Genomic DNA, 13129 nt, shown 5'->3' with positions numbered 1-13129 from the left:
ATATTGTTTACATTAAGAATAGACCCTAAAGCAGTCACATCAATTCACCTTTTATTAGACAACAACAAATCTTCACAACAACAAGATTCTCTCTTTCCTTTCCAGTATAAACCCCGCCCACTGAGGCTGTATACTCGTATTCAAAATCTCATTGGCTATACAAAGCGTCAATCATCGCCAACGTGACTTCCGGCAGGCTTGATGTGACACTTACCCTCGATACACTCTGATTGGCTGTTGTAGGCCGGGGACAGGATACCAAAGCTCCTGTTGGCTCAATGAGATGCCAATCAAACCAGCAGTGTGAAGATGCTATCTGACTTTACTGTTAACTATGTAGAAAATTACAAACGCTTGTTGGGAAGTTTCAAATCATGCAACAGCGGATCGTGTATATTATCGAGTTATTCATTTGTTTTGAACTAAATACTTAACTGCATTGGATTTACTTGACCTTTGCTGATTTAACCAGACCTTTGTTGTGGGACTTGGATGGATCGTTGCTGGACGGTGAGACTTCATAGACGAGCTACATCAGTACTGTAATCGTCTGTTTGTTCGGTGGTGGTCTGACAAAGCTGTTTACTGAACCTGACATGGTTCATATCACTCAATTCACTAGAATCTTAAGTTTCCACAAACGTCTCGCAAAGTATACACGTGAACTTTAGCACGGTAGACAAGTAAGTCGCTGCCGTTAGCAGACCGTTTGAACGTTATGTGGCCAAAAGATCGAGCTCAGGATTTATGAATTGATATTGGATTATTCAATTCAAAATCAATTTGCATCAGAGAATAGATTTTTTTTTTTTATACCCAGCCCCAATTTCCACGGAACTTTTTCTGCATCAAACAATATGTTTAATAACAAGCAACCGCTACTCTTGAATAAACTTTTATTAAAGCACACAAAATAAAAACAACAAATTTGGGGAAACAAAATCTCGTTGGGTTTCTTACTGAGAACAGTGACAAAGTCAAAGCAAGAATTCCTTTGGATATCAAACTGTACCCTCTCTCCAGTTCTGTGGAAGGCAAGAAAAACTACACTGCTTTTTGGATTTGAAAGAAAAGAGTGTAGATGTATATCTGAATTTACTTCATTCTCATAAATATAAAATTTACTTATTTAATTATTTACTTGAAAAGGAGACAGAGTGAGGTCTTTATTTCTGATAATGTTTTTACAAACCTATTTCCTAAAAAAAATCTGATTTATATAAAACTAATATGCAACAGGAAATACATCTGGAAGGGAAAGATAATTCAGACTGGATTATATTTTCTAACATAATGAGAAAATATGATATGCTTTTTTTTTAATTTTATTTTTTATGGTTTTGTTGGCTAAACTAGGAATTTGGAACCTTTTTGGGCAGGTACCAGTAAGCTAGCATAGAATTGTCTCGAGGAGTGTCAGGGTGGATTTATATGAAAACAATCTCTGCACTAACATTTTTCCTCCCAGTGAACAAGATTTAAACTGGTTCGCAAACCTAAATTTTTAGCTGTTCTGCCAGTTTCCACAAAAATAAAGGGGAGTTTGGAACCAGAGAGAATCGGTTCTGAGGTATGAACCGTGACATCATCAGTTGGCATGTCGTAGTTAAAAGTGAAAAAACTGGAAAAGGTGTGTGAATTAAAACATTTGTCTTGAACATACTGCTTGTGGCTTTACAATATCCATAACTGGCTCATAACTCTGTTAGACTGAAGGTAATTTTTGTTTTTATTGATCCCCGTGGGGAAATTGATCTTCTGTATTTAGATCATTCCTTGGCACCAATGCTAAAAAGATCGCAGATAAAGCATGCAGATCCACGGTCTTGTTCAGTTTTCCTTGAACTACATTTACTGTAAAAGCTCTGCTACTAATCAGTGTAACTGTAGCCTGACAATTCATCTGTAGTAATATGAATGATCAATTATAAAATTGGAAAGGATGGGTAGTGTGGTGGATGGTTTGATTAATTCTCTTTAGATCTGCACATTGTATAATACGTAGTATGTACTGCAAGGGTTGAGTTGTATTTTATAGTAAGTGCAAACATTTTGTAATCTACTTCTCTTTTAATTTGCCATGTAATCCCCACACTTGGCTGCATTAGTATTCAGAATAATGTAGATTTCAGGACTAATTTTCAGTCGAGTCATTTCCAATCCTTTCAGATAAATTGCTATTTCCAAACCCATTTTTTTATTACACCATTTTCACAGCAGACATTTTTGACTTGTAGGGAAAGCAAAGGTGTAAATGGTCTGTACTTGTATAGTGTTTTATCACCTTTTGGTCTAAAAGTGCTTTAACATGGTTTTTCCATTCACCCATTCATGAGACAGATCACCACGCAAGGTGCTGCCATCAGGAGCACATTCACACACCGATGGTACACCATCGGGAGCAACTCAGGGTTCAGTGTCTTGCTCAAGGACACTCAGGCATGTGGACAGGAAGAGCGGGGGATTGAACCACCAACCTTCTGATTTGTGTTCAACCCACTCTACCGTCTGAGCCACAGCCTCCCTGCTATTAAAAGGTGTAATAATGACAGTTGCATTCCACATTAGGGGAGGTCTTATTTTTGTGCATGCTGGCTTACTGCCATGGCTTTACTGGAACCAACTGAGCCATCACTAGTACACCTGTGAATGACACAATTGACAGTCAAAATGTTTGTTGTTAAAAAGGTCTATAGCTTCAGCTCAGCCTTTTTTTTTTTTTTTTCTTCAAAAATACCCCAAAAACTTCCAATTGTTAAAAGGGCATATTTCTTCAACTTTGTTCTGATAGGCTTTAAAGGTGAAACCTCAACAGGAAGTCTGGAGTTACATTGTCAGTGCCTGACAACAATAACAAATACATAAAATTGAAGGGACTGAAAAGGACTGGAAATAGTCAACCAAGCAAATTGAAATTTTAACCAAATTTTGAGAAAATCAGCAAAAGAAAATGCAAATAATGTCAAATGTAACAGAAAATGTAATAACGTTTCCATCAACTATCTTTATGAGAATACTAGTGAGTTGGTTCTCCGTACTCCATGTAAATCATCAATTATTTGTCTGTTTCCATTGATCTTTGTTGCATGTTTTTTTATTGATGGGACAATGTTTCTACTTGAGCCAGGTGTAAAGACACTTTTACAGTATTTTTATTTTTCTGTGTTTCCACTCAGGGTTATTAATGCACAAGGTGAATGGAAACATGCGTACTGAAAACTGCATTTGTGGAAATTAGAGAATGTAACAGGAGAATGAAAAAGGAAAATATGACAGCACCATTCAGTGGTGTGGTAAGCATGACTGATGAAAATAGCACTGCAAATATACACAGTATAGTATTCCACCTATCCACAATGTTTATTACCCAGCTTTCATTTGTTCGGGATGGTCCAGCTTCTATTTACTTATTAGAAAACTGGCTTTCATTTGAGAATTGATGGTAAAATGGACATTAATGGTAAGAGAGGGGGGCGCTGAAATGGCACAAGCCCTGTACACAAGAGAAGCAGCTGATACTAATGAGATGAAACCCAGAGAGGAGGTGATGGCACGGAAACCCTTTGACAAAGACTGACTTTGGTGAAAGCTCAAATCTACAGGAACAGTAATTAAGTAGTTCATATTGGAATGTTTTACGCTGGAGCACAATATCATATTTTATTATTTTAATCATGCAACTGAATGGAGAGAAGGTACCCACATGAATCAAAAAAATCTCAACATTGTCCTCGACTGTTCCCCACATAAACAAGAAACACTAATTCAAACTCTTATTAATTACATATTTACTTTAGGTGTTGATGGAGTTGCATATCACAAGTGTCAATCTCCAATTCTGTTTGTAGCAGACAAACTGCTATTATATTTTCTATACAAAATATGCAGTATATACAGTGGCATTTACAGGTAACTATTAAGAAAAGGCAAATTAACTAAATGTCATAGGAAAGAACTTCAATCATTTTCAGTGCAAAAAAATGCCTGCTGAAAGAAGAGCACAGACCCAAAACATGAACAGAACAGAAACAGTCTCAATATAAAACTCGTCATCAGGAGACAAGTGCAGGTTTGAAGACGGCGTCAAACCCGCACTGAGGCTGTAAAGAAACCAATTCATTATTGCTGTGTTTTGTGGGAAATGCAATTCTAAAGCTTCTTTTCACCCTGAGGAACCAAAAGAAAAAACAAATCAAGTTATTGAGCTATTAAATATACAGTATATGTATATCTAAAACACTAATAAGATTAGATTGCAGGCCCTGTGTCGGGATGGATTTCTTGTAAGTATAAACCAAGTAGTTTGGGTGGGTTTGTAAGACAAAAACTGCAGTTAACTTATAAATGTTTTAACCCTCCAACTGACAGGATTTACAGAAGGAAGGAGAGGCCACCGCCTGAACACCCACAGCACCACTGAGTGGACAAACTGTGCTGTGGCTGCAGAATGAGTGCAGTTGGGACACTACATTGTACAAGATAGTGCTGGGTGGTATGACCAAAAGCTTTTCTCTGTATTTTTTTTTAAGGATTGTGGAGGTTTCATGCACGCTTGAATAAAGACAGTGGTATTTGTTATTTTCTTTCTCGACTTGATAATTTGCAAAAGTACACAGGTATTACAATGCATCGCTGCACGTTTCTGTCCAACCTTTCTCTTACCACTAACCATATGTGCCTCGCACACAGAGATGCTCCCTTAATGGTATACACCCTCTTGTGGCATAAGTGTGGGGGGAGGAAGAGGGTGGGGGGAGGGTAACATGTCTTGTTTTTATATGTACGATGCATAAAAGTGGAGAACAGTGACTTTTTGCAAACTACAAAAGACATACCTCAAACCCAATGCTCTGAACACGTCTTTCTTGACTCTCTGACCATTTACTTACATCCGTGGATGCCACTCATAACGTGACCCCACCACTAGCCTTTCCTAATATTCAATGTAAATTGTTATGTTAGTTGGGGTTTACTAATTCATTATTGTTGTTTTTTTTTAAATTATAGCCTGCAAAGTTAAAAGGAGTTGCAACTGAATGCATCAATGGTGATAACTAAATGTTATTTCAGTTCTATGACTACATGTATGTATCGTCAATGACATTAAATGCTGCACCAGTATGGCATTAAAAAAAATAATTTACTACGCAGGAATTAAAACCTAGTATACCACCCAGCACCAAGCTATGTGACAATCACGTTTATGTGGATCGGTAAATGTGGCAGGAAATCCCTCCACCTGGTATTAACATGTGATCTGGATAATGACATCTGAACACAGCCTTGTGCATTTTTGCCTGCTATCAATAAATAATGTTGATTCTGTCCACTGTGACTGGATCTTCAAGAACTCAAAACACCCAAAACTTGGAATCAATTCCAAGTAATTTTTAAACTTATGCTTGGACGTTTTATAAAATATATGTATTTTGACTAATATTGTAAGACTTTTGGCTTTCTGGCTTTGTCAGGGCATCTTTTTTGATTACATAACTATTATCTTTTTACTAACTTTTTTTATTTAATTTTTTTTAAATATATATATAATTATATGCAATACAGGAAACATGAGATATGTTTACAATACACCATCAAAGGTAGTCTAGCTGGTCCAGTCACATTTGTATTACTATTTGTTCCATCTGTTTACACCCAACATATGCTGTACACAGATCGCATGTTAATACCAACTGTTAGTTTCTTGTGACTGTGGTGAATTTCTCATATCGCATGCAAACCCTTCATTAGTGACGCTCCAACCTAAAACCGTCATCAACCCCCTTGGTGCAATCGGTAAACAAATCCAGTTATGGCTACCTGCACAATTGAATACAATCCAGTATAAACAAGCTTCATGAATTTGCATGTTGTAACAGATTGCATTATTTTGTTTTAAGTTTTCCAGCCTGTGTACACCACAAGATCGAGCAAAAAATTAAAAAAGTCACTAAAAGATTTCCACCCACGTTTGACATCCATATGTGCAGAAAACATGTAAAAGATTCCAACTACAATCTCGGTGTCAAAGACCCGCCCCTGTTTCTCTTCTCTCTCTCTCTAAAAAAAAATGTCTTAACATGTTACTATGTTGTGTTGGAGCACACACTGAGGTCCCCCACATGAATTAACTGTGAGACTGTCACAGGGGGGTTAGCTTAAATGTACATTGTGAGGCAGGAAAAAAATAAAGACAAACAGCAAGCAAAGCCACCAGGAGTTCAATAAAACCTCATTTTTTTTCATGAACATTAGTCTTTGAAGACATCAACATCTATTCTTCCGTCCTTTACCTCAGCATCACTTTGTTTTTTCAAACACTCATACACAGTATTAACAGTTGACGTATTGGGACAATGAGTTCACTTGGTCTCTGACAGGACCGTCATTTGCAACTTTTCTACCACATGATATGGCTTAACTTCTTTTTTGGTTTTGCAGTGGGCAAAATTTGCAGATAGTATGTGCTTCTTTTTTTTTGGCACATCTCAAGATTCCAGGCAAGCTGAAGCCGATGTGAAAATACTGCAGATCACTAACTTGTCAAGAGAATTGTCACTGGAATTGCATCACTGTGTTTATCAATGTGATTTTTTTTAGTTGACTACTCAAGTAATTGTAACGCACAAATATACAATGCGGTCATTGAGGAGGTGAAAACATTCTTCTGTTTGGTTGCCAGCAAAAATCCGAGCAAATGTCACAAACAAAATCCAGAAAAGTAACTGGTACCAAAAGCACATCGAGTTAAGGCGTAACATGTGGTGGACAAGTGACATTTCCATACATAGATGCTTGACAAACAAATAGGAGCAGTGAAATCTTTTCATACCAGAGTAACCATTTGAAAAAGGATTTATTAATTTTATTATTAACTTTTAACTTTTGATATTTCTATTCTTGACTGGTTACCAGGAGACTGGAGAAACCACAGAAAGTTCCAGTGGCACAGGTTTAATTGATTACTCTTTCTGGTGTTTTCTTGGGTTGGAGTTACGGTATAATTCTCCAGACGATATGTGCAAATGTTGTCTGAAGGTTAATGCAGAGAGGGGTGAAGAGCAGCGTCAAGCAAGCTGACTAGTTCATATTTTAATGTAAAAAAAAAAAAAAGTAATTTACAGCAGTTGATACAAGCAAACGTGTTCATGACACCCACTTGAGTCGGATGACTGACCACGCCACGTCTTCATTGCAGCAGTTTATGAAGTGAGGTTATATAAAACTGGAAGGTGCAGCTTTTTCTTTTCATAAAGGCCATTTGCATTTGGTAAATGGTGCATATACGCATGCTGAAGTTGAACAAGTTGCAAATGGACTTAAAAGTTTAGTGCATATTTACAGTCATGTGATTTTTTTTTTCAATGCAATTAAAATAATATACCTGGTTTCTATCGTAGGTGTAGAAAATATCAGATTGCACTGTGTATTTGTAACCTGGTTTTACATTTGTATATTTCAGACATGTCTGAATTTGAGATGCTTTTCACTTGTACTATGAAACCAAATGCTCATAGAACAGCACACACATAAAAATAGCATATTCATGATGTACATATACACAAACACTACAATGTAGAATTCTACCTGTATAACCTGATGTCTCAGAGTAAGCTGATGTCTTTTGTGCATTCAAATGTGTTGTTAATGGGGTTTTTTTGGCTTTTAAAACCAGGCCAATGTTGAACAACTGGTTAAATTGGAGATGTTGGCTGAATAAGGCCTGAAATTTTTTCTTTCAAATGATCATTATTTAAAAAAAAAAAAAAAAATCTACAAGACAGTCATTTGACACAACTAGAAATAGTTGCTTTATTATGGAAAAACTTGATTCGTACATTGTCATTAACTTCGTTCCCACTTCATCCACAAAAGTGAAGTGACGTTATCATGCTGACGTGTGTGTCTTTGCCAGGACATTAGTAAATAGCTCATCTCTTTTACTCGCGAAGCAGTTAAGTGTTGACCTTTGACCTCATTGTCCCAATATTTGTCTGTCTGTCGCTTCCTGTGGAGTACCAGGCTCCCATTGCAGCTACGATCACTGCACTCTCACACATGTACAAAACATAGTTTGTCTTATGATGGCCATTAAAAATACTTTACAAACATTTTACTGTTCATTCCTGTGAAAAGTCTGGTAATTTGTTTAGTATGGATGTGTGTGTTATTTACACTGAGTATTCAGTCAGGTATAACAGTAAGGAGAGAATATAACTTTGTGTGAGTGTGTATGTTGTAATTGCTAGGAGTCCGTTCCCTGCATGCCTTGTGCGGTGTGTGTGTGTGTGTGTGTGTGTGTGTGTGTGTGTGTGTGTGTGTGTGTGTGTGTGTGTTGCTGTGCATTCATGTTAAGTGTGTATATAAACTGTATATTTGTCCCTTTTTTGAGTGTGTAGAATTTCTGTGTGGTTCTTCGGTGTGCGTATCCGCCATGTTGTATGTTGTAACTTCTTTACATGTGTCAAAATGTTCTTCCTTTCTTGCCAGTTCAGTGTGTGCTCGTCACTGCATGCATGTTTCACTTATTACAGCTTGTTGTGACACACACATCACTCCTGTGTCTGTGTGTGTGTGTGTGTGTGTGTGTGTGTATCTTTAGGAGGACATGCCGTTGACCAGGCTCCTCAGCTGTTTGACTACAGTCTCTATCAGCTTCTGTTTGTCTCTGTCGTTCTTCCTGAACTGAGAAAAGATGTTGTTCTTCTTACTGGTGTCCTTCATCCTGGAGAAAGAAAAAAACAGAGTCAGTCAAATGTTCAGGCCCAGTAGGATAAAATAACCTTTTGTCAATTTGTGGGGAATTATGGATACATTGAGGATGCCTTTCACAGCGAATCTGTTTAGTTCTGTTAAAAGCCCTCTTCACAACCTCACATTAGTGTGTTTTTCTCGGTGATCCAATCACAAGTGGGCAGCTACAAGTACAGGTGTGAACGCATCCAAAATCAATTGAGGAAAGCAATGGGATCTGATCTGCTCAGACCGCATTCAGAGGTCTTTTAGGACTCACATGTCCATATTTATCGAGCACTAGTGTGCATGAATGCGTCTCGGGCCATACAGCTACATAAATCCTCTGCATTAGCAATAGAAATAAGATCAAATAGAAAAATATTTAGCTTGTAAGAGTCAGGCAATCTGAACAAAATATCTCAAGAACACCTTGAGGTAATCTCTTTAAACTTAACAAACATTCACTTGGTACCAAGGATGACCTGATTAGATTTTGGGGATCAAAGGTCAAGGTCACAGTGACATCACATCTGTCCTATCCTTGTGAGTGACATATCTCAAGAACGCCTTGAGCAATTTTCTTAAAATTACCCACATTATGAAATTTTTTATCATTTTTTTGAAGCAACATATAAAACCCAGTTTCAGAAAAATTTGGGACTAAGTGTAAAAGAACATGCTGGAATGAGAATTTGTTTTGTTTTATGAAAAATATATGCTCATTTTGAATTTGAAACCAGCAACACATTTCAAAAAAGTTGGGACAAGGTCAAATAAACACTGAGAAAAATGCTTAATGTTAAAAAAGAACATCTGCTTGAACATTTCAAAACTAATTAACTGTCAACAGATCAGTAACATGACCGGGTATAAAGAGATGATTTCAGAGAGGCAGAGTCTCTCAGCAGTGAAGATGGTGAGAGGTTCATCATTCTAGGAAAGACTGTGGGAAAATTGTGCAACAATTTAAAAATAATGTTCCTCAATGTAAAATTGCAAACAATTTGGGGACCTCATCATCTACGGTTCATAATTTCATTAAAAGATTCAGAGAATCTGGAGAAATCTCTGAACACAAGGGACGAGGCTGGAAACCAATATTAGATGGTGGTGATCTTCGGGCCCTCAGGCAGCACTGCATTAAAAACATACACTATTCTAGAGTGGAAATCCCTGCATGGGCTCGGAAATGCTTCTGAAAACCATCGTCTGTGAACACAGTTCATCGCTGCATTTGTAGATGCAGGTTAAAACTCTACAAAGAAGAAACCAGATAGAAACATGATCCAGAAACACCGCCGCCTTCTCTGGGCCCGAAATCATTTAAGATGGACTGAGGTGAAGTAGAAAACTGTCGTCTGGTCTGACAAATCAAAGTTTGAGATTATTTTTGGAAATTATGGACGCCGCATCCTCCAGGCTAAGGAGGAGAGGGACCATGCAGATTATTATCAGCGCTCAGTTAAAAAGCCAACATCTGTGATGGTACAGGGATGCATTAGTGCACATGGCATGGATAGCTTGAACATCTGGAAGGAACCATTAATGCTGAATGATATATTCAGGTTTTGGAGCAACATATGCTGCCATCCAGACAACGTCTCTTTCAGGGAAGGTCTTGTTTATTTCAGCAAAACAATGTCCAACCACATTCTGCACATATTCCAACAGCATGGCTCCGTAGTAGAAGAGTCTGGGTGCTAAACTGACCTGCCTGCAGACCAGACCTGTCACCCATTGAAAACATTTGGGCCATCATGAAATCAGAAATATGACAAAGGAGACCCTGAACTGCTGAGCAGCTGAAATCCTTTATCAGGCAAGAATGGGACCACATTTCACTTTCAAAACTCAATAAAGTTCTATCAGCAGTTTTGAGATATTAAGCTTAAAAGTTTCTGCATTCTAAGTAGCAAAACTGATATTCAGAACAAGTTTGTTTCATACCCTAAAAATATTCTAAATATACAATGTCAAAATGATATTAAATTTGTAAACTCCTCAGCAAGATCTAAAAGATTAAAAGAAACTTGTCTGGCATTTGTACTGCTGTACTTCATGTGATGATGATCATCATCATCATCATGAACCTCATGTTGCGTGACATTTTTTTTAATTGCCCAGAGTTTTTGTTTTCTGCACTCCTTTTCCAATAGTTACTGAGCAGGGCAGCGACATCATCAAGAAGCAGAACCCGATTGGTCCTCATGAGAGCATTCAAAGTACTGATTGGCTCACAAATAGAACCTTATAGTGCTAACTCTGAGTTTGACTATTAAAATAGAAACTTTTAATTTTCTAGATAAAGAGCACAATAATGCATACAAAAAAAACCACCTCATAATGTTAATATGTTTTCAGAGTACGAATACTTGATAAACTCAATATTGATGAATGACAAATAGGACCTTGAAACTCATAGGGGACAAAATATGGACCTTTATCAAACCTCCCCATTGTTTCTAGAATCCTTGAAAAAGTCATTTTAAATCACTTATGTGACCATTTGCCCATTTGGAAAAGCCACATAATACTACGACCTGGACGTCGCAACATTTTTAACAGCTGAGCTCCCCCAAACCAGCTGACGAAGCTTCTTTGAATAAGCTCTTCGTGAACAATGACAAATTGATACTCAAGACACATACTCAACCAGAAGCGGTAGCTGGCAAGCCTAGATACACCAGTGTCTGACAAGTCAGCTCAGCTCTATGTTCACAGAAGAAGAAAAAAGGACGCTTTCCATGAAAAGAACACCCTACCTACGGTGAAACATTGAGGAATTGCCGTCACATTTTGGGGCTACTTTCTGCTTCTGGAACAGTGCGACTTGAATTTGTGCAGAGAAAAATGAAATCTCAGGGCATTCTGGAGCGAAACACTCTGTCTCAGACACAGCTAAAACATCCCAGAATGGCAAAGAATCTGGGTGCACATATGGAAATACTGCTGCATGAGGAAGCAGTATACACAGTATTGAGGAGGTACAACCACATCTACAATATAACTCTATGCTTATGAGGGCATGCATGTAGAGGGGCGAAGAAAAGCAGTGAGGATGCTGCACCTACCCCCTGTAGACTCTGAGAAGCAGCAGTTAGCAGAAGCAGAAACAAAGCAGAAAAGATTTAGAGAAACAGAACAGCAACACTGGAACCGAAATGCAGAGAGAGCAGGGACACAAAACACACAGATTTATATCTAATTGTTGTGTACGAGAATTATTGGAATTAAGTACTATCAACGTGATGTTTAATATTTTAATCTTTAAAATGTCATGATAATATGTGTTGCTGTAGTAGCACACTAACAGCAATAGAATGTGGTGTTTGACGTGTATTTTGTTTTTATGCACATGACAACTGCTTCATGGTTTACAGGGTTTCTGCAGTGTTCAAAAAGTTAAATGTTAAATCTTTTAAGACTTTTAACATTCCAAACAGAAAAAGGCATTTTAGACTTGTTTCACAATCATACTGGCTGAAATATGAAAGTATGATGGAAAATGGAATCGTTTATGTTATATCACATTTTTCAGTACTTCCTAGCAGAACGCATAAATATTTCTCATAATACAATTAATTGAATTAATGAAACCTGGAGCCATATTTATGTAAAAATCAAACCAATTAATTTAACTTCCCTTTTGCTAACATTTGCTCATCCTGAGACAACAAAGTACCTCGTTACTGTCGCAAGCAGAAGTGATAGTGTTTGCTCTCGGTCTGATGGTGCTGACTAAAACTTACAAAAGATACAGTATCAGTATGCTCAGTAACAAAACACAAATATAGCTGCAAGTGTTTTTGTGTGGGTTGAAGGCCTTTTGCCTTCAAAAGAAGGAAGCAACTAATTTGGCTACAACTGAAGGCCTGTGCAGCAAAGAGCTGGTTGAACATAAATATCTACAGAGTTACCAAATTTGTATTCTAATTATAGCACCACCATCTGGGTAATTGTAATCATACTTTTGGGAAGCATTAGCACATCCTACCGAGTTACTTAATCAAGTTTCACATCTCTTCTTTCAGCTCTAAGGAAATTGAGCGAAAGCACTAGATGGAGCACATTGATTCATAGGCAAAGCCCATTAGCACCAAACAATTGTTTGTTTTAACTTAAAATGTTAAAACAATCAAAATGTTGAGGATAAAATCCCCCCCCCCCCCAAAAAAAAAAATCAAACATCATTGTGATGATGTTGGGTGTGTTGTCCAATACTTTTGATCAAACAACTGAGACCTATTGGAAATGTAAGAGTTCTATTATCTAAAGAATGTCTGTGTTGATTTTGGTAGCATTTGTCAAATTTCAACTTGTGGTGTGAAAGGCACGGCCTTTTATAGCAACACCATTTGGCCAATAAGTGGAGGATGGAGCCTATCCTGGATACCCC

At 37.5% G+C, this 13129-nt stretch overlaps 1 protein-coding gene across 7 annotated transcripts in view; it reads right to left on the bottom strand.

Annotated features, from left to right (window-relative positions):
• Window positions 1–879: 879 nt before the first annotated feature.
• exoc6 (exocyst complex component 6) overlaps window positions 880–13129 on the bottom strand; it is a 65016-nt gene continuing 52766 nt past the window's right edge. For 4 of the 7 annotated variants that reach the window (XM_069168595.1, XM_069168600.1, XM_069168596.1 and 1 more), the window contains one exon: window positions 880–8722. In XM_069168595.1, coding sequence (XP_069024696.1) covers window positions 8596–8722 — 127 coding nt within the window. In that variant the 3' untranslated portion in view covers window positions 880–8595. Of the gene's footprint in view, window positions 8723–11804; window positions 11817–13129 lie in introns of all 7 variants that reach the window. The other 3 variants (XM_069168597.1, XM_069168594.1, XM_069168599.1) reach the window with 1 other exon arrangement.

This window comes from Embiotoca jacksoni, unplaced genomic scaffold, assembly GCF_022577435.1.
Source record: "Embiotoca jacksoni isolate LCO1_2020_lvr unplaced genomic scaffold, fEmbJac1.0.p SCAF_40, whole genome shotgun sequence".
NCBI lineage: Eukaryota > Metazoa > Chordata > Actinopteri > Embiotocidae > Embiotoca > Embiotoca jacksoni.
This window is presented reverse-complemented; position numbering and strand designations above follow the sequence as displayed.